At 44.4% G+C, this 21,577-nt stretch overlaps 1 protein-coding gene across 2 annotated transcripts in view; it reads left to right on the top strand.

The window, feature by feature from the left end:
- The window catches only part of LOC138981042 (phosphoacetylglucosamine mutase-like), a 45,925-nt gene that overhangs the window by 11,117 nt on the left and 13,231 nt on the right, over window positions 1-21,577 (top strand). For both annotated transcript variants that reach the window (XM_070353845.1, XM_070353846.1), the window contains exons 7-14: window positions 956-1,108; window positions 1,503-1,545; window positions 2,609-2,733; window positions 5,134-5,247; window positions 6,151-6,252; window positions 6,905-6,960; window positions 10,555-10,618; window positions 10,985-11,107. In XM_070353845.1, coding sequence (XP_070209946.1) covers window positions 956-1,108; window positions 1,503-1,545; window positions 2,609-2,733; window positions 5,134-5,247; window positions 6,151-6,252; window positions 6,905-6,960; window positions 10,555-10,618; window positions 10,985-11,107 — 780 coding nt within the window. The remainder of the gene's footprint in view (window positions 1-955; window positions 1,109-1,502; window positions 1,546-2,608; window positions 2,734-5,133; window positions 5,248-6,150; window positions 6,253-6,904; window positions 6,961-10,554; window positions 10,619-10,984; window positions 11,108-21,577) is intronic.

The following is a 21,577-nucleotide window of genomic DNA, read 5'->3' on the forward strand; positions in this document are numbered from 1 at the left end:
TTCCCTGGCAGTTGTACCCTTACCAATGGGCGGTTCTGGTGAGGTTATGCCCCCTCGCTCTTTTTCGGCTGGTAACTGGCGCCACCTCGCGGCAAGATCACACGAGAAAGGAAAAAAAACTTGCATTGGTCCCAAATAGCATATCGGTTTGGTAACAGTTTGTGTGTAAGTCGTGCATTTTATACGGTAAACAGACAATGGTCGGTTCTGGTGAGGTTATGCCCCTTCTTTCTTTCGGCTGGTAACTGGCGCCACCTCGCGGCAAGATCACAGGGATTGTCTCGCGTTATCACCCCAGAAACGCTCATTCCATACTCCAATTTCAATCTACCCCTGTGCAGCCCCTGCTCCACCTCCTAAACCCCTCTTCCCTTATTTCTGTCTTCCCTTGCAGAAGGGCTATAATGTATCAGTACCCTATCCTTTTGTACTCCCACTCCCTACCACTTCCCAGCTGCTGCTCCCTTTCCCCTGTCTCCAATCTCTATCTTTCATTGCAAAAGGGCTTATAGATATCGAAGCTATAACCTATCCTTCCCTACTCTAACACCCTTCTTCCTCTTCCAAGCCCCTGCTGCTCCCCTCTCCCCCCACCCAGCCCCAACCGCTATCCTTGCAGAAGGGCTATAACGCAGCTCTACAATATATATTATCCTTCCCTACTCAAACTCGTGCTAGCCCTTCCAAACCCTTGCTTACCCTTCCACCCCCTACCCCCTTCACCCGGCACAATCTATGTGTTCCTTTGCAGAAAGTCAATAACATAGCTGTACCCAAACCTTCCCTACTCCAGCTCCCTATGTATCCCTTCAAAGCCCCAGTGCTTCTCTCCCCTTCCTGTCTCTACCTTCCCGCGCAGAACGGACAGTGCAGCTACAACCCCCTTCCTGGCTACCACATCCCACAATGCTGCTTTAAAGAATTGAAAAAAAAAGTTTGCTGGTTCTATCAACAGAGCGAAACCAAGGGTAGCTACTCTCGGCAGCTGTACGTGGACGCTGCCAATGGCGTGGGAGCTCCCAAGGTCAAGTTGCTGCAAGGTCGCCTTGGTGACCTGCTTCAGCTGCATATCACTAATGACGGATCACAGGGCAAACTGAACCACAGGGTGAGATGGTGTATTTGGAGGAACATCAAGTTTTGTGCATTCACTGAAGATTCTTGGCTTTTTCCTCATCTACTGCCATACAGGCCCCACCCCCCCCCCCCTTCCACCCCCCTCCCCTTTGAGGCTTCATTTCTTCAAAGACCTTTCTTTTTGAGATTTTCTGTTGATAATATCTATAAATTTACCAATATTTTTAAGATATCCATTTTAAGACCTGTATTTCTCAAATTATTGAAGGTCTTAAAAAGGGGCTTGACTGTATTATTTGATTTGTGATTAAAAATGCTATCTTTTTGAAGTTATTTTGAATATATGTAGATTTTGTAAGATTTGACTCAAAGTTTATTTGTGGGTGTGTTCTGACCAGAAATTCTTGCTTCCATTTCTTTGACAGTGTGGTGCAGATTTCGTAAAGGTTCAGCAACAAGGGCCAGATGGTAAAGATTTTCTTTGTCTGTGTGTGTATGTTATGCCAATAAATATTTCTGATCTGCAGTTGCCTTTCGAAGATAACAAAAAGAGGCATTGAAGCCTTTTGGTTTTCTTATAAATACTTCAATGCACATTTTAGCAACCAAAATTATACAGTTTAATTCTTTCAACAGAGTTGCATGCATTTTTCGATTTTTAACTCCAAACATGATTTCATGCACAGTTAACTTTATCTGTTTATCCTAGTGTACCCAAATATAAAATTCAATTTGTTTCCAAAACTCAAGCACCACTACAGTGTGAACAAATATTGTCTTCCACAACTTTCATTTTACATAACATAATATTTGTGGGGTAAATATTGTGAAGTAATTTCCATTGTAATACATGTACTCGTAGCCTTGTCTCTTTAACCGATTCAAAACTCATCAGCCAATCTTTCTTGTCAATTTCATAATTAAATTTCCTCCTCCAAAATCCAATTGCACACGGTTCAACAAGTTTCATGCTTACTAATTCTTTTCTGAACTGTTGTGCGTTGTGTACTTTCTTACCACGATAAGAGGGGATATCCATCAAATCAATTTCTTCCTTTCCGTGCATCATCTTATTAATAACATTTACAACAACAGCACGAACCATGTTATATTCCAAAATTCTCTGTGGGGATTTTCCTAAAACATCACAAATGAACTGATAGGAAACAAACTCTTTTCTATGTAAAACATCATATACGCTGACAAGACCCTTTCTTGCCCAATCTTCAAAATACAGTGTGTTTCTGATGTGTTCATGCAGGTGTGTGTGACTGTCAGTGCATGATAGTGTGTGTGTGTGTGTGTGTGAGTGTATGTGGGCATGTGCATGTGTGTGTGTGTGTGTGTGTGTGTGTGTGTGCGTGTGCGCACATGCCCAAGACATATTTGGTTTCCTTGAGTTTGTCTGTGTTCTGTGGTAGATACTATTATTAGATAGGGATGTTGTCAAGACGTCTGTCAAAGCATGTATACATGTATGTATCTATAGAGGAATACAAGATGTAACAAAAGATGGTGTTTTGTCCTGCAGGTCTTAAGGTTGAGCCAAGCATGCGGTGTGCGTCTTTTGATGGAGATGCTGACAGGATCGTCTTCTTTTACCTGGACAAGCAGAAGACATTTCACCTTTTAGATGGGGATAAAATTGCAACCCTGGTAAGAGCATTCACCATCAAAGCAGAAAATTCACGCTTTAATCTGGCTAGGTTTTTAGGAATTCAAGTCATCATCATCATCATCATCATCATCATCATCATCATCATCATCATCATCATCATCATCATCACCACCACCACCACCACCATCATTATCATCATCTTCTTCTTCTTCTCCACCTTTTCAATCTGCCTCTTTCTTCTTTTTCGTGTGATTACTCTTGCTCGTCCTCTTTTTCTACTTCCCCAGCAATTTAAAGACTGAATTACCTTGTCCCTTTCTTACTGAATTACCTTGTCTTCTTCCTCTAACTCTTCTTCCTCTAGCTCTTCTTCCTCTAGCTCTTCTTCCTCTAGCTCTTCTTCCTCTAGCTCTTCTTCCTCTAGCTCTTCTTCCTCTAGCTCTTCTTCCTCTAGCTCTTCTTCCTCTAGCTCTTCCTTTTTCCGCTTTACTTTTTCTTCCTCTTTTTTTTCTTCCTCCACATTTCCAAAGCAGCGTCAATCTGTATCATGATATGCTCTCCCATGCCTATTTTCTTAGGTGCTTCATGTGAGAAAAACTTCTTTTTCAAACCTTATTCTAGTGAAGTTATTGGAATATATTTACTTTTCAAAATGAATCATATTCAATATTAACTAATCGGATAATATGCAATTGCCACCAATCATCTTTTAATTCTCCATATATATACAATCTTTTGACAATTTTTTGACAACAAACCTATACAGCAATAGCATCTTCCACAATACACAGACTAACTCACAAAAACCACAGCGTTTTCAGTATGCACACACCCTTGAAAGCATTTGTATACAGGGAAAAAACACCGACAGGAAGTGCACCTACGGGGAATTCACGTCACGCACTTTTGGTCAACTTAGACCCCTTCTGCGCAAGTGACGGCCTGTTTGTGTGTGTTTGTGTGTGTGTTTGTGTGTGTGTTTGTGTGTGTGTTTGTGTGTCACGTACAGTGGGGGTGTGTGTGTTTGTGTGTGTGTGTGTCACGTACAGTGGGTGTTTGTGTGTGTGTGTTTGTGTCACGTACAGTGGGGGTGTGTGTGTGTGTGTGTTTTGTGTCACGTACAGTGGGGGTGTGTGTGTGTGTGTGTGTTGTGTGTCACGTACAGTGGGGGTGTGTGTGTGTGTGTGTTTGTGTCACGTACAGTGGGGGTGTGTGTGTGTGTGTGTTTGTGTCACGTACAGTGGGGGTGTGTGTGTGTGTGTGTTTGTGTCACGTACAGTGGGGGTGTGTGTGGGGGTGTGTTTGTGTCACGTACAGTGGGTGTGTGTGTTTGTGTGTGTGTGTGTGTTTGTGTGTGTGTGTGTTTGTGTCACGTACAGTGGGGGTGTGTGTGTTTGTGTGTGTGTGTGTGTTTGTGTCACGTACAGTGGGGGTGTGTGTGTTTGTGTGTGTGTTTGTGTCACGTACAGTGGGGGTGTGTGTGTGTGTGTGTTTGTGTCACGTACAGTGGGGGTGTGTGTGTGTGTGTGTTTGTGTCACGTACAGTGGGGGTGTGTGTGTGTGTGTGTTTGTGTCACGTACAGTGGGGGTGTGTGTGTGTGTGTGTTTGTGTCACGTACAGTGGGGGTGTGTGTGTGTGTGTGTTTGTGTCACGTACAGTGGGGGTGTGTGTGGGGGTGTGTTTGTGTCACGTACAGTGGGTGTGTGTGTTTGTGTGTCACGTACAGCGGGGGGGGGGGGGGGGGGGGTGTTTGTGTGTGTTTGTGTCACGTACAGTGGGTGGGTGTGTGTGTGTGTCACGTACAGCGGGGGGGGGGGGGGGTGTTTGTGTGTGTGTGTGTTTGTGTCACGTACAGCGGGGGGGGGGGGGGGGGGGTGTGTTTGTGTGTGTGTGTTTGTGTCACGTACAGTGGGGGGGGGGGGGGGGGTGTGTGTGTGTTTGTGTGTGTGTGTTTGTGTCACATACAGTGGGTGTGTGTGTTTGTGTCACGTACAGCGGGGGGGGGGGTGTGTTTGTGTGTGTGTGTCACGTACAGTGGGGGTTTGTGTGTGTGTGTGTGTGTGTCACGTACAGTGGGGGTGTGTGTGTTTGTGTGTGTGTGTGTGTGTCACGTACAGTGGGGGTGTGTGTGTTTGTGTGTGTGTGTTTGTGTCACGTACAGTGGGGGGGTGTGTGTGTGTGTGTTTGTTTGTGTCACGTACAGCGGGGGGGGGGGGGGGGGGGGGTGTGTTTGTGTGTGTGTGTTTGTGTCACGTACAGTGGGTGTGTGTGTGTGTGTGTTTGTGTCACGTACAGCGGGGGGGGGGGGGGGGGGGTGGGTGTGTGTGTGTGTGTGTTTGTGTCACGTGCAGTGGGTGTATGTGTGCTTGCGTATGTGTGTGTGTTCCATAACCTTCCAGTGTTACATGCATATATACACAGTGAATTTTGTTTGAAGGTGGCGGGCTACCTGCAGGAGCTGGTGAAGGGCAGTGGACTGACTCTCAACCTGGGGCTGGTGCAGACTGCTTATGCCAACGGCAGCTCCACCGACTTCATCACTAATGTTATGGTACACGGTCAAACCTCTCTTCTTAGGCCCTTTGTTTTAAAACCACAGAAACTTGGGGTTAGAATCTTAAGGTCGCTTGCGCAGAGACGCTTTTCTCAATTCAATATTGGACTGCAGGTGTAGCGTGCTTATGCCAACGGCAGCTCCACCGACTTCATCACTGACATTATGCTACAGTGGAACCCCCTTTTAAGACCCCCTAATTTAAGACTCCCTCCTTTTTAAGACCTGATTTTCTCAGATTTATGGAGGCCTCTAAAGGGGGGGTTCCACTGTACAGTCAAACCTCTTGTCTTCGGCCCTTTGTTTTAAAGCCACAGAAAATGGTGATTAATGGTCAGGCCTCTTGCGCAGACTAGCTTTTCTCGATTCAAAACTTTGGCAACAGCTACTCACAACTGCTTGCGTCGTGAGGATTTTCTGGATTCGAAACCTCAAGGGCAAAGACATTAAAGGCTAATTGGGATATTTTATATGTGTACTTTGGTAGAGAACCACGAGGAAATCCCTCTGATAACTTTTATTGAAAAATATTGAAAAAGGGTATGCGTGTTGTTTGACCATAGCCAGGTAAGTTTTGAAATTTTGCTTTGATGAAAGCACAGGGGCCTTATTCAGTTCACCCCAGCTCTGCCTTTACAAGCTTGTAGTTTCACGATTTTAAGATCTAATTGTTTTTCAAGATTTCTCCTCAAAGGGTCTGTAAATTCACCTCAATTTTAAGACTCTTCCCTTTGGAAGATCCATTTTCTCAGATTTACGGAAGTCTCACAACAGAGCTTTGTCATTATACAATGATACTATATACTACTGTGACTTTTATGTTGTGCTATACAGTGTGAATCTACTGCAACACGACTGACTGATTACCTTAGTCATTGTACAACATTGTTCATTGTGCAGAAAGTACCGGTGGCCTGTGTGCCAACAGGAGTGAAGCATCTTCACCACAGGGCACAGGAGTTTGACATTGGGGTCTACTTTGAGGCCAATGGGCATGGAACGGTATGATTTAAATATTCCTCAGACGGGGCTCAATATATCCTATTAGATAAGACGTCAGCCTCCCCGGTTTTATGAACGTAGAAGAAATGTATATTCCTGTGTGATTTTTTGTTTGTTTTACCTGTTGAGATTGAGGTACACATCTTTGGGACAAGCTAAAAGCGTATATGTTATACGCATTACAGGTTTTTCTCATGGCAGGTACGAAATTCTGTTCAAGTAAGCACACTAAGGTATGACCGAATGTATACTTTATGGAGAGGTGTCTCTCTCATGGTTAAGGGACCCTACATTGGAGATATACACCATGGTGTATGTAGGTGTGCATTGCGTGTATCATGGTGTATGTAGGTGTGCATTGCGTGTATCATGGTGTATGTAGGTGTGCATTGCGTGTATCATGGTGTATGTAGGTGTGCATTGCGTGTATCATGGTGTATGTAGGTGTGCATTGCGTGTATCATGGTGTATGTAGGTGTGCATTGCGTGTATCATGGTGTATGTAGGTGTGCATTGCGTGTATCTACCAGGAAGGTCATGATAAGTAAGAACTGCAACTGCTTGCATTTTTGTTTTAGAGCAACTCTCTTTGTCAATGAGAGACTACTTTGAGTTGTAAACACAATTTCTTATTTCCTTTTTTCAACACCAGGTTCTGTTTAGTAAAGGTGCACGGGAGGCCATCACAAAGCAGAGTGAAAGCACAAGGTGAGGATATATATAATGTCTGAATGACAAGGTGAGGATATATATAATGTCTGAATGACAAGGTGAGGATATATATAATGTCTGAATGACAAGGTAAGGATATAATGTCTGAATGACAAGGTAAGGATATATATAATGTCTGAATGACAAGGTGAGGATATAATGTCTGAATGACAAGGTAAGGATATATATAATGTCTGAATGACAAGGTGAGGATATATATAATGTCTGAATGACAAGGTGAGGATATAATGTCTGAATGACAAGGTGAGGATATATATAATGTCTGAATGACAAGGTGAGGATATATAATATTTATAATGTCTGAATGACAAGGTGAGGATATATATAATGTCTGAATGACAAGGTGAGGATATATATAATGTCTGAATGACAAGGTGAGGATATATATAATGTCTGAATGACAAGGTGAGGATATATATAATGTCTGAATGACAAGGTGAAGATATATATAATGTCTGAATGACAAGGTGAGGATATATATAATGTCTGAATGACAAGGTGAGGATATATATAATGTCTGAATGACAAGGTAAGGATATAATGTCTGAATGACAAGGTAAGGATATATATAATGTCTGAATGACAAGGTGAGGATATATATAATGTCTGAATGACAAGGTGAGGATATATATAATGTCTGAATGACAAGGTGAGGATATATATAATGTCTGAATGACAAGGTGAGGATATATATAATGTCTGAATGACAAGGTGAGGATATATATAATGTCTGAATGACAAGGTAAGGATATAATGTCTGAATGACAAGGTAAGGATATAATGTCTGAATGACAAGGTAAGGATATAACGTCTGAATGACAAGATAATTAATGGTTCATTCACAGCATTATGAAATATTAGTTATGCTTAATTATGCTTCTGTTTTGTGGAAAGCAGTTTTGCCACATATGAGAATTTAGAATTGTGATTTGCCTGTGTATAGCATTCATTCTGTACACAAGTGGTACGTTTAAGTTGTGTGCTGTAACCACTATTTTTGTTGTTATTAGTTTTTCACTGCGTCATGAATAATGGTGAGGCATTAATTCCCTTTGGAGTGATTTCTGTGGTTTCTTGAAGCATTGATTAGAAACAAATGTGTCCAGAGTGTTATTTAATATATACAAATAGAAAGACTGAGAGTTGCCTGTTCTAGCAGAAGATATGTAATGTGTTGATCAGGCAAAGAAAAGCAAACAGGTGGGGAATAGCATGACAATTAGCCCTCACGTACTGACTGAGAACAGAAGATATGCAATGTGTTTAGCCCTCACGTACTGACTGCCCCACAGCAATGCACTTGCTGAACCTGTCATAACTCATAATTATGCATGAGGCAGTGGGAGTGTGGACGAGAACCTATTTCCCATAAACCTCCTTGTTTCCACAAGATGTATCATGCCTCTTGTTGTATCATGCCTCTTGTTGTATCATGCCTCTTGTTGTATCATGCCTCTTGTTGTATCATGCCTCTTGTTGTATCATGCCTCTTGTTCTATCATGCCTCTTGTTCTATCATGCCTCTTGTTCTATCATGGGACGGGTGCAATGGCCTAGTGGATAAGACGTCGGCTTCCCAAGAGGAAGGTCGTGGGTTTGAATCCCGGCCGCGCCTGGTGGGCAAAGGAATGACATTTTTCCAATGTGCAGACCTGCTAGTGACTTATCTCCCTTTGTGTGTACATGCATGGCAAGCACAAGACCTGCTAGTGACTTATCTCCCTTCGTGTGTACATGCATGGCAAGCACAAGACCTGCTAGTGACTTATCTCCCTTCGTGTGTACATGCATGGCAAGCACAAGACCTGCTAGTGACTTATCTCCCTTCTTGTGTACATTCATGGCAAGCACAAGACCTGCTAGTGACTTATCTCCCTTCGTGTGTACATGCATGGCAAGCACAAGACCTGCTAGTGACTTATCTCCCTTTGTGTGTACATGCATGGCAAGCACAAGACCTGCTAGGGACTTATCTCCCTTTGTGTGTACATGCATGGCAAGCACAAGACCTGCTAGTGACTTATCCCCCTTTGTGTGTACATGCATGGCAAGCACAAGACCTGCTAGTGACTTATCCCCCTTTGTGTGTACATGCATGGCAAGCACAAGACCTGCTAGTGACTTATCTCCCTTCGTGTGTACATGCATGGCAAGCACAAGACCTGCTAGTGACTTATCTCCCTTTGTGTGTACATGCATGGCAAGCACAAGACCTGCTAGTGACTTATCTCCCTTTGTGTGTACATGCATGGCAAGCACAAGACCTGCTAGTGACTTATCCCCCTTCGTGTGTACATGCATGGCAAGCACAAGACCTGCTAGTGACTTATCTCCCTTTGTGTGTACATGCAAGCACAAGACCTGCTAGTGACTTATCTCCCTTCGTGTATACATGCATGGCAAGCACAAGACCTGCTAGTGACTTATCTCCCTTTGTGTGTACATGCAAGCACAAGACCTGCTAGTGACTTATCTCCCTTCGTGTATACATGCATGGCAAGCACAAGACCTGCTAGTGCCTTATCCCCCTTCGTGTGTACATGCATGGCAAGCACAAGACCTGCTAGTGACTTATCTCCCTTTGTGTGTACATGCATGGCAAGCACAAGACCTGCTAGTGACTTATCCCCCTTCGTGTGTACATGCATGGCAAGCACAAGACCTGCTAGTGACTTATCTCCCTTTGTGTGTACATGCAAGCACAAGACCTGCTAGTGACTTATCTCCCTTCGTGTATACATGCATGGCAAGCACAAGACCTGCTAGTGCCTTATCCCCCTTCGTGTGTACATGCATGGCAAGCACAAGACCTGCTAGTGACTTATCTCCCTTTGTGTGTACATGCATGGCAAGCACAAGACCTGCTAGTGACTTATCTCCCTTTGTGTGTACATGCATGGCAAGCACAAGACCTGCTAGGGACTTATCTCCCTTTGTGTGTACATGCATGGCAAGCACAAGACCTGCTAGTGACTTATCTCCCTTTGTGTATACATGCATGGCAAGCACAAGACCTGCTAGTGCCTTATCCCCCTTCGTGTGTACATGCATGGCAAGCACAAGACCTGCTAGTGACTTATCTCCCTTTGTGTGTACATGCATGGCAAGCACAAGACCAAGTGTGCTTGGAAAAGATCCTGTAATCCATGTCAGAGTTCGGTGGGTTATAAAAACATGAAAATACCAAGCATGCATTCCCCGAAAGCGGCGTGTGGCTGTCTAAATGGCGGGGTAAAAACGGTTATACACGTAAAAGCTGTGCGAGTTTCAGCCCATGAATGAAGAAGAAGTTGTATTGTGGATTGGGAGATTGGTTTCATGTTACTTTCACTCACTGCTATGTAAGTTGTATTGTGGATTGGGAGATTGGTTTCATGTTACTTTCACTCACTGCTATGTAAGTTGTATTGTGGATTGGGAGATTGGTTTTATGTTACTTTCACTCACTGCTATGTAAGTTGTATTGTGGATTGGGAGATTGGTTTCATATTACTTTCACTCACTGCTATAATGTGTCCTGCATTTAATGATTTTTGCTTAAAATGTCATGACGTCATTTATTTCCAACAGCATTCCAGAGGAACAACAGAAGCTTGCGAATACCCTTGCCAACACAATGGATGTGATTAACCAGGTAATTTTGCTGGCATTAACGACAATCTTTATTTTGAACAAATAGAATATGTCTGCCACGAAAAAAATGAACACTTTGTTTCCAACAAAGTATTGCTACAGAAAATGAACAGGACATCCCAGCGTTGCATGTATGTGCAGTTAGAAGACATAGATGTGATAATTGCTGTTCACAGGAACATATTGCTTGTGCAAAGAATAATGGATTGATATTTCTGGTGTAGACACCCCCCCCCCCCCTCCCTCCCTCCCTCCCTCATCAGAAATATCAATCCATTATTGAAATATCTCACTTCTGGAAGCTAGTATCACATTACACATGAATGATTGAATCATAAATCATGCGATGATATTTCTGGTTGTTCAGACGGTGGGTGACGCCATATCGGACATGCTGCTGGTGGAGACGATCCTGGCCAGGCGAGGCTGGGACTCTGAGGACTGGGACGCTATGTACGCTGACCTGCCCAACAGACAGATCAAAATCAAGGTACAGTGCAACCCACCGTTTTAACCCTTAGGCTGGTTGTACTAGGTGTCACCTGGTTGTTGCGACATGTGTCGCGCTACTTTACGTATACTAGGTGTCACCTGGTTGTCGCGACATATGTCACACTACTTTACGTATACTAGGTGTCACCTGGTTGTCACGACATATGTCATGCTACTGGCGCAGTCTGTTTGGTCAGTTCCGATTAAATAACATATTCTTACTACAACTCACATAAATAGCATTAACTTCAGTTTGATGCGTAAGACATTGAAGTACTAACCCTGGAAACAGGGGGAGGTAACCCCCAAATCAAAACAAAACCTTGACAACAAGGCCCTGGTAGTTACCTCCCCTCACCGGTAGCCCGCGCATGCGCGGCACATATCACCGGCAAACTCATTCCCTTCTTCAACACCGTGCTGTACAGACGTGTTGGTACTTGCTGGGCTTTTCAGCCTTGGGTCTCCTGTGAGGACGACCTTTTGACCCTGGTTCATCTTGCTAGCTGTTGGTGAGATCTTTCTTGTTTACAACGTTTGTTTATGGTAACTGTTCACTTGTGAAAATGTCTTTCTCCGTTTCTCGGAGTTTGTTTTGGTTTTCACTTGGGCGGGAGAGAGCTGTTGCTCTCTCAGACATGTTTTGTCTCTCCCGCTGAGCAGTTATTTTGTTGTTCAAGCCTAGTCTAGTGACTTATCTGTAACGTTTTCTTGTTATAGCTTGTACCGCCATTTGCATTTGTTGGTAAATGGCGTCGTACTTTGTGCTCCGTCTTACGGAGTCGTTCTGTTTACACGGATTTTACTGTAGCGCTGCCAGGCGGGTGACTTTCGTTTTCCCGCCTAGCAGTTATTTTGTTGTTCAAGCTTAGTCTAGTGACTTATCTGTAACGTTTTCTTGTTATAGCTTGTGCCGCCATTTGCATTTGTTGGTAAATGGCTTTGTACTTCGTGCTCCGTCTTACGGAGTTGTACTTTTAACACGGCGACTATTACTGTAGTGCTGCCAGACAGGCGACTTTCGTTTCCCTGCTGAGCAGTGTGTTCTTTCGTTAAGCTTAAGTCTAGTGACTTACTCCTTACAGGCTTGGTTGAGCTTGCGCCGCCTTTGTTCGTGTTATGTTAAAGCTTGTTCTCCGTTCTCGGAGTTGTAGTTTCAACATGGCGGTCTTTAGCGTTAGCTCTGTCGGGCAGGGTACTTTGTTACCTGCTGAGCAGTTTGTTCTGTTGTGTAAGCTTAGGTCTTATGACTTATCTTTTACAGATTATTTTGTCTTTACCTGTGCCGACCTTTGTGTGTTGGTATTCTGTTTTTTACTACATGTCTCCGTCTTGACGGAGTTCTAGTCGTCAACATGGCGGACTTGCGTTGTGACGTGCCGCCATTTGCATTATTTTTTCTGCCGGTTGTTGAACTTTTGGCTCCGTTTTCTGGAGTTTTTTGTTGCTTCAACCTAGTGTAGGCAGTGCCCGGTGTTACGGGTGCATGCCGCCATTTGCATTTTAGTATTTTGTAATTATTTTTGCGAAATTTTCGATCCGGTGAGCAAGGAGTCGTTGCGTGTTTCGATTGATCCTCCTGCTAGCTTGCCCGTTTTGTCGCCGCAGGAGAAAGAGACTCAGGCGGTCTCGCGCGATGAATTGTTTGCTCTTTTTTTCTACTTTCAAGGATCAAATGAGGGAGATGCTGGCAACTGACAGGGGTGTGTCTTCCTCCACCATTCCAGCTTTGCCTCCAGGGGTTGGCAACGCTGCCTCTTTGTCGAGGATTGTTCATTCTGCTACGATTACGTCGGCGGACGTTGCTGTTCCTCAGCTTTCGGCTTCGGCCGATCAGGTACGTGTTCATGGAAGTTCGGGGTGTTCGGCGCAAATGCGTGCTGCTCATCTCGACGGTTATTCCACCCTTGACGCTGGGGCCGGTACGTCCGGTCCCTCGTACTCGGGTTCAACTGCTTCGGCAAAGGGATTTCCGGCCACAGGATTTCTTCCGAGAGATCGTGGCACTTTCATTTTGTTACCATCGACTTCCGGTTCACAGCCTACGGGGGTTCCGGTCGTTGGTGGTAACGGCAATCCGTTTCCTGCCTACGCTTCCGCTGAGGCGGTTGCGGACGGTGGGGGACAGGTTGGGTCAGCTTCCGGGTAAAGCACAGGTGTGTTCCGGTCGCCTTCCCTTCCGGATTGCCAGCTACCGCTGGTTCCGGTCCGCCGGTTCCGGGGTAGACTTTTGGAAGTTCGGGGCACTCAGCACACGAGCGTGTTGTTTGTCTCGACGGTTATTCCACCCTTGACGCTGGGGCTGGTACGTCCGGTCCCTCGTACTCGGGTTCAACTGCTTCGGCAAAGGGATTTCCGGCCACAGGGTTTCTTTCGGGAGATCGTGGCACTTTCAAATCGTTACCATCGACTTCCGGTTCACAGCCTACGGGGGTTCCGGTCGTTGGTGGTAACGGCAATCCGTTTCCTGCCTACGCTTCCGCTCAGGCGGTTGCGTACGGTGGGGGACAGGATGGGTCAGCTTCCGGGCGAAGCACAGGTGTGTTTCCGGTCGCCTTCCCTTCCGGATTGCCAGCTACCTCTGGTTCCGGGCAATGGTAGCAGCTCGGCTTTGCCGGTCCTCCTTGGTGTGGTTACACAGGGTTCCGGTACGGCGAGTTCATCAGTTCCGTTGCGGGGCAATGATGGTTCCGGTCATGATCGGGCTTCATCGGACATCTTTGTTGATGATGTGGATGTTGACGAGGATTGTGATGACTCTTCCGAGGCGGAACACAACTTTCGAGTTGAGAGGAGGTTCTTGCGCGCGCTGTATGCCGCCGCTGAGGTTACCTCTCGATACTTTGCAGAAGGGGTGACAACTTCGTCTTCTCGTTTAGCGGCACCACCTTTCGCATTTGGCGATTTCCAGGGTGACAATGAGACTAGCGTTCACTTCCGGTTTCGGGAGTCGCCCTCTGTAGCCTATGAGATGGCTAAGGTGTTGAGTTCCGGTGCTGTTAGCATCTTTCCTCTGTTCACTGCTCATGGGGATGCGTCGGAGTCTGTTCAGCCATGGCTGGCTTCTCCGAGCAATTGTTCTCGCACGTCGTCTTTCATGCTTCGTAAACCAAAGCTGAACGGGAAGCCCAATCATTCTTTTGATCCTTTTGCACTTCCGAGTTCCCCGCTTCAGGTCACTCCTGCGTTGGGGGACAATCATTTACGGCTTCGGCCAATGATGGTTCTGGGAACAAGGACTCTTTGCCAAGTAGGCTTCCAATGTCAACCCTTTGGGTTTCAGGTTGTTGGTGGTTTTGGTATCCCGTCTCTCACTTCTGTTTTCGGAGTGAAGGACTGTACGCATTAGCATCAGCCCACACTGTCAAGGTGTTGCGGGTGTTTTGGACTAGGGATTTTGCCTATTTCTGGTTCGTTTTTTTTGACGTTCCAGGTAATCGTAGCACTTTGTTCTTGCCTGTCCGCAACTTCTGATGTCAACCCTTTGGGGTCCAGGTTGTTGGGAGCAGTGATGCCGTGTATCTTACTTCCTGTTCTGCTGCGGCTGTTTAGGATGGTAAGGTTTTGTACGTGATGGCATCTATGATTACTGCTTGCGTAGGTCCCCGCGTCTGACTTTTAGTCTCTCAGCGGATCAGACGCGTTCTGGGTTTTCGGCCATATTCAGGGTGTTTCTTGATTGGCGGCGAAATTTATTCCGGATTTTTCTTAAGGATGCTCCTTAGTTCACGACAGCTGTCGGTTTTTGAGCGTTCATCGTTTTTGTCCTCTCGAGGAGGTTGTTCGGACTTTCTTTTGACTTCCTCTGTTTTGACAAGAAGCGTCTGAAGTCAGTTTGGGGGCAACATGGCGGCCGGTTTCGGCGACTTTGTCTTACCTACGGGTAGCGACGGTCCAGTTCATAGTCATAGTCATTCATTGGTGCTTTCTGCCACGACCCACGAAGTTATGAGTGCTTGTCTTTGCTAGACTTGGACTCTTAACGCAGGAAGTTTTACTGCGTCATTCGCTCGGTCTTGATTGGGTAGTTGCTCAAGCAGGTCATGCACCAGCAGTAGCCTACTTTTGGCTAACCGTTTGGATCATGTTGGGTTCACAGCTTGGTTCATTAGAGGGTGAGTGTTCTGGTAGTTTGGGTACTTCGGGAACACGTTTGCTCGTTCTTGAGATTTTTCTCACCGACGAGGGCTTGATATCTTTTTCTCAGGTATCACTTGTTTTCGGTAGGAGATCGGTCACGATCTGACGTCATCTCCTAGGCCTGGCGGGCTTCACACCCTCCCAGGGTGTAACATAGCGACATTATGTTTTAACGGTCGCTACAGGGTTTGTCCTATTCAGTTCTGTGTTGACAAACTTAGGCTCTGATCGTTCCACGTTCGGCACTACAGCTAGCTCCCACTGTATGCTTGCTTCCTTTCTTGTGGATTAAATTTAAAGTCGCTTTGGTTTTGATGAGCAATCTCGGTTCATCTCTTGATGAGAGGTTGCATTCTCGCCGACCTGCAAATTGTTGCCTTTGTTTTCGGCTTTTAGTCATTCGACTCTTTTGTGGGAGAGTCTAGCAAGGCCAGATGTTTTCCGACATTTGTCTTGCCCTATCCTTTGAACAAGGGGCAAGTTATTGTCTCTGGTTCATTGCGAACTTTTAGCGTTTCCTCTTGGACTATGGTGCTGTGGTTTACTCAAGCCTTAATCTTTTAGTGCTTCACTCCGTGGAGGGTGTTTCACTTGTGGTCGTTTGGAACTTCTTGTTCTCTTCGAGGGGAGACGCAAAGGTTCGTTTTTATTACTCGCTCGCCTCGGAGGACATATCTGTTTGTCTTCCGAACTTGCACGGCTCTCTTTTGAGTTAAGAGCTGTCTTTCTGGTCTAGCCGTTTGTAAGAGATTGTTCTCTCTTTTCGTCAGTCACGACCAAGACAGCGTATTTTAGGCCTTTTCACTTAGCTTAGGTCTCAACAGGCTTTACGTGAAAGGGGTTATTTATCTAGGTTGATTTTTTTCTGGTGGTTTCTTTGCCATCATTAACTTTCTATGAGTGCAAATAAAAGGGGGGGGGGGGGGGGGCAGTCAGCCCTTCCTCCAGCACCTGCATTAGTGCAAGTTCTAGATTCTGGGCATAGGCTTTAGCATTCTCCAGTTCAGGAGGATGTTAAGACTTTCCACGAACTGTTGTTATCGTAGGAAGTCTATGTTTCGTTATTCTGGAGGAACGTCGTCAGGTCTTGACAAGACTTTTCTCTTTCTACGCCCTGCGTGGTAAGGGCCCTGCGTCCAAGCTTTTGTCTTTTGAAAATTAATTCCAACTTGGGATTTCTTTTTGTTTTTAAGCTCTTTTTTAAGAGCCATAGATTTGGAGACATGCTAGCCTTTCTTTATAGGAAGGCTCTCAGACTCCTTTTTGTCAGTGTTCACTTCCCCTTAAGGGTGTAGCGTTTTACATACTTCTGGGTCTCGCTCAAGGTTTTGAGTATTTGACTTACTTGTCTTGCATGGCTCCTTTTGGTTCTTGAGGTTCAACGGATAGAACCAAATTATTGCTAGGCAGCCCTGACTAGATGGGCTTTTACACTCATTAACAGGCTTATGAGTGCGGCAGTCAAATGGGGGGGGAGCTTTCTTTCTTCCTCTGGGTTGTCTAGAATTCATGGGGCCTGAGCTTGGACCCTTTATCCGGTGGTTCTGTTGCCAGACAATTCTCGTATGGCACCTCAGTGGTGTTTGGACGTCATGTTTAGACGTCTTTCTTTACTACTTTTGTGCGTGTTTTAGTACCCACTGCAATGGTAGTAGTTGCTTACCAATTATGGTTGAAGCAGGCTGGTTTCTTATCATGTTAAGTGAGATTCCCGCCACCTTATGTAGCAATCTGCTATTTATGTGAGTTGTAGTAAGAATATGTTATTTAATCGAAAATTTCTTAATAAATTTTCATTTAATTAATATACTTACCAACTCACATAGTTAATGCCCTCCCATCCTACCCCGCAATCGTTTTTTTGTTAATGGTTGAAGGTGGTGTTTCATTGGGAATGAGTTTGCCGGTGATATGTGCCGCGCATGCGCGGGCTACCGGTGAGGGGAGGTAACTACCAGGGCCTTGTTGTCAAGGTTTTGTTTTGATTTGGGGGTTACCTCCCCCTGTTTCCAGGGTTAGTACTTCAATGTCTTACGCATCAAACTGAAGTTAATGCTATTTATGTGAGTTGGTAAGTATATTAATTAAATGAAAATTTATTAAGAAATTTTCGATTACCTCCCATGGATGCAAAAACGTATATGACCGTTTTTGAGTCACTTGAGAAAAAGTGACTCTATGTAATCGGTCAGTGTTAGTCTGTCCGGCCGGCCGGCCGGCCGGCCGGCCGGCCGTCCGTAGACACCACCTTAACGTTGGACTTTTCTCGGAAACTATCAAAGCGATCGGGCTCATATTTTGTTTAGTCGTGACCTCCAATGACCTCTACACTTTAACGATGGTTTCGTTGACCTTTGACCTTTTTCAAGGTCACAGGTCAGCGTCAAAGGAAAAATTAGACATTTTATATCTTTTCTCGGAAACTATCAAAGCGATCGGGCTCATATTTTGTTTAGTCGTGACCTCCAATGACCTCTACACTTTAACGATGGTTTCGTTGACCTTTGACCTTTTTCAAGGTCACAGGTCAGCGTCAAAGGAAAAATTAGACATTTTATATCTTTGACAAAGTTCATCGGATGTGATTGAAACTTTGTAGGATTATTCTTTACATCAAAGTATTTACATCTGTAGCCTTTTACGAACGTTATCAGAAAAACAAGGGAGATAACTAGCCTTTTCTGTTCGGCAACACACAACTTAACGTTGGGCTTTTCTCGGAAACTATAAAAGTGACCGGGCTCAAATTTTATGTGAACGTGACTCATTGTGTTGTGAATAGCAATTTCTTCCTGTCCATCTGATGCCTCATATAATATTCAGAACTGCGAAAGTGACTCGATCGAGCGTTTGCTCTTCTTGTTCTTTATTTTTCTCTCTGTTAATTGACCAGTGGCTATGTAACATGAGTTACAGAATTGCACCAGTATAAGGGTTAAGACCTAAAATAGTCTGAGAAATTAGATCTTCTTCTTCTTCAGCGTTTGATGATGGTTGCACTGTCTATATCCGTTGTCACGTGATGTTCACAAAGTGGGTTGTTAATTGAAATCGGGTCTAAAAATGAAGGTACATTTACTGAGGTTGTGAATAGAACATCTGAAAAAGCAAGAGGGAAACTCTAAGACCCCAGCTGCTTTGACAAAAAAATGTTATGTTCATAACAAATTTGAATCAATTTGAAGACTTCCTTTTTTTGAATACCCGATTTCTCAGATTTGTGGACAGTCTTAAAAGATAAGTTCCAGTGTATAGATTTATTTCAGGGAACATATGGCAAGCAATGCAGTTGACCTTGTGGACAGGTGCCAGCTGATAGTAGGTAGGCTTCTAGATCTGCACATGCCCATGCACAGAAACACACTTCGACACACAGAAACACACTTAGACACACAGATACACACTTAGACACACAGATACACACTTCGACACACAGAAACACACTTCGACACACAGAAACACACTTCGACACACAGAAACACACTTAGACACACAGATACACACTTAGACACACAGATACACACTTCGACACACAGAAACACACTTCGACACACAGAAACACACTTCGACACACAGAAACACACTTCGACACACAGAAACACACTTAGACACACAGATACACACTTAGACACACAGAAACACACTTAGACACACAGAAACACACTTAGACACACAGAAACACACTTAGACACACAGATACACACTTCGACACACAGATACACACTTCGACACACAGAAACACACAGAAACACACTTAGACACACAGAAACACACTTAGACACACAGAAACACACTTAGACACACAGAAACACACTTAGACACACAGAAACACACTTTGACACACAGAAACACACTTCGACACACAGAAACACACAGAAACACACTTAGACACACAGAAACACACTTCGACACACAGAAACACACTTAGACACACAGAAACACACTTCGACACACAGAAACACACAGAAACACACTTTGACACACAGATACACACTTAGACACACAGAAACACACTTAGACACACAGAAACACACTTAGACACACAGAAACACACTTAGACACACAGATACACACTTAGACACACAGATACACACTTCGACACACAGATACACACTTCGACACACAGAAACACACAGAAACACACTTAGACACACAGAAACACTTAGACACACAGAAACACACTTAGACACACAGAAACACACTTAGACACACAGATACACACTTCGACACACAGAAACACACTTCGACACACAGATACACACTTCGACACACAGAAACACACAGAAACACACTTAGACACACAGAAACACACTTAGACACACAGAAACACACTTAGACACACAGATACACACTTAGACACACAGATACACACTTCGACACACAGATACACACTTCGACACACAGAAACACACAGAAACACACTTAGACACACAGAAACACACTTAGACACACTTCGACACACTTAGACACACAGAAACACACTTAGACACACAGATACACACTTCGACACACAGATACACACAGAAACACACTTAGACACACAGATACACACTTCGACACACAGATACACACAGAAACACACTTAGACACACAGAAACACACTTAGACACACAGAAACACACTTAGACACACAGAAACACACTTAGACACACAGATACACACTTCGACACACAGAAACACACTTAGACACACAGAAACACACTTAGACACACAGAAACACACTTAGACACACAGAAACACACTTAGACACACAGAAACACACCTAGACACACAGAAACACACTTCGACACACAGAAACACACTTAGACACACAGATACACACTTAGACACACAGAAACACACTTAGACACACAGATACACACTTAGACACACAGAAACACACTTAGACACACAGAAACACACTTCGACACACAGAAACACACTTCGACACACAGAAACACACAGAGACACACTTAGACACACAGATACACACTTAGACACACAGAAACACACTTAGACACACAGAAACACACTTCGACACACAGAAACACACTTCGACACACAGAAACACACAGAGACACACTTAGACACACAGATACACACTTAGACACACAGAAACACACTTAGACACACAGATACACACTTCGACACACAGAAACACACTTCGACACACAGAAACACACTTCGACACACAGAAACACACAGAGACACACTTAGACACACAGAAACACACTTCGACACACAGAAACACACAGAAACACACTTCGACACACAGAAACACACTTCGACACACTTAGACACACAGAAACACACTTCGACACACAGAAACACACTTCGACACACAGAAACACACAGAGACACACAGATACACACTTAGACACACAGAAACACACTTAGACACACAGAAACACACTTTGACACACAGAAACACACTTAGACACACAGAAACACACTTCGACACACAGAAACACACAGAGACACACTTAGACACACAGATACACACTTAGACACACAGAAACACACTTAGACACACAGAAACACACTTCGACACACAGAAACACACAGAGACACACTTAGACACACAGAGACACACTTAGACACACAGAAACACACTTAGACACACAGAAACACACTTTGACACACAGAAACACACTTCGACACACAGAAACACACTTCGACACACAGATACACACTTCGACACACAGAGACACACTTAGACACACAGAAACACACTTAGACACACAGAAACACACTTCGACACACAGAGACACACTTAGACACACAGATACACACTTCGACACACAGAAACACACTTAGACACACAGAAACACACTTCGACACACAGAAACACACAGATACACACTTCGACACACAGAGACACACTTAGACACACAGAAACACACTTAGACACACAGAAACATACTTAGACACACAGAAACACACTTAGACACACAGAGACACACAGAAACACACTTAGACACACAGAAACACACTTCGACACACAGAAACACACTTTGACACACAGAAACACACTTAGACACACAGAAACACACTTAGACACACAGAAACACACTTAGACACACAGAAACACACTTTGACACACAGAAACACACTTTGACACACAGATACACACAGAAACACACAGATACACACTTCGACACACAGAAACACACTTAGACACACAGATACACACTTAGACACACAGAAACACACTTAGACACACAGATACACACTTAGACACACAGAAACACACTTAGACACACACTTCGACACACAGAAACACACTTCGACACACAGAAACACACAGAGACACACTTAGACACACAGATACACACTTAGACACACAGAA

Source organism: Littorina saxatilis, linkage group LG12 (assembly GCF_037325665.1).
Source record: "Littorina saxatilis isolate snail1 linkage group LG12, US_GU_Lsax_2.0, whole genome shotgun sequence".
In the NCBI taxonomy this organism is placed as follows: domain Eukaryota; kingdom Metazoa; phylum Mollusca; class Gastropoda; order Littorinimorpha; family Littorinidae; genus Littorina; species Littorina saxatilis.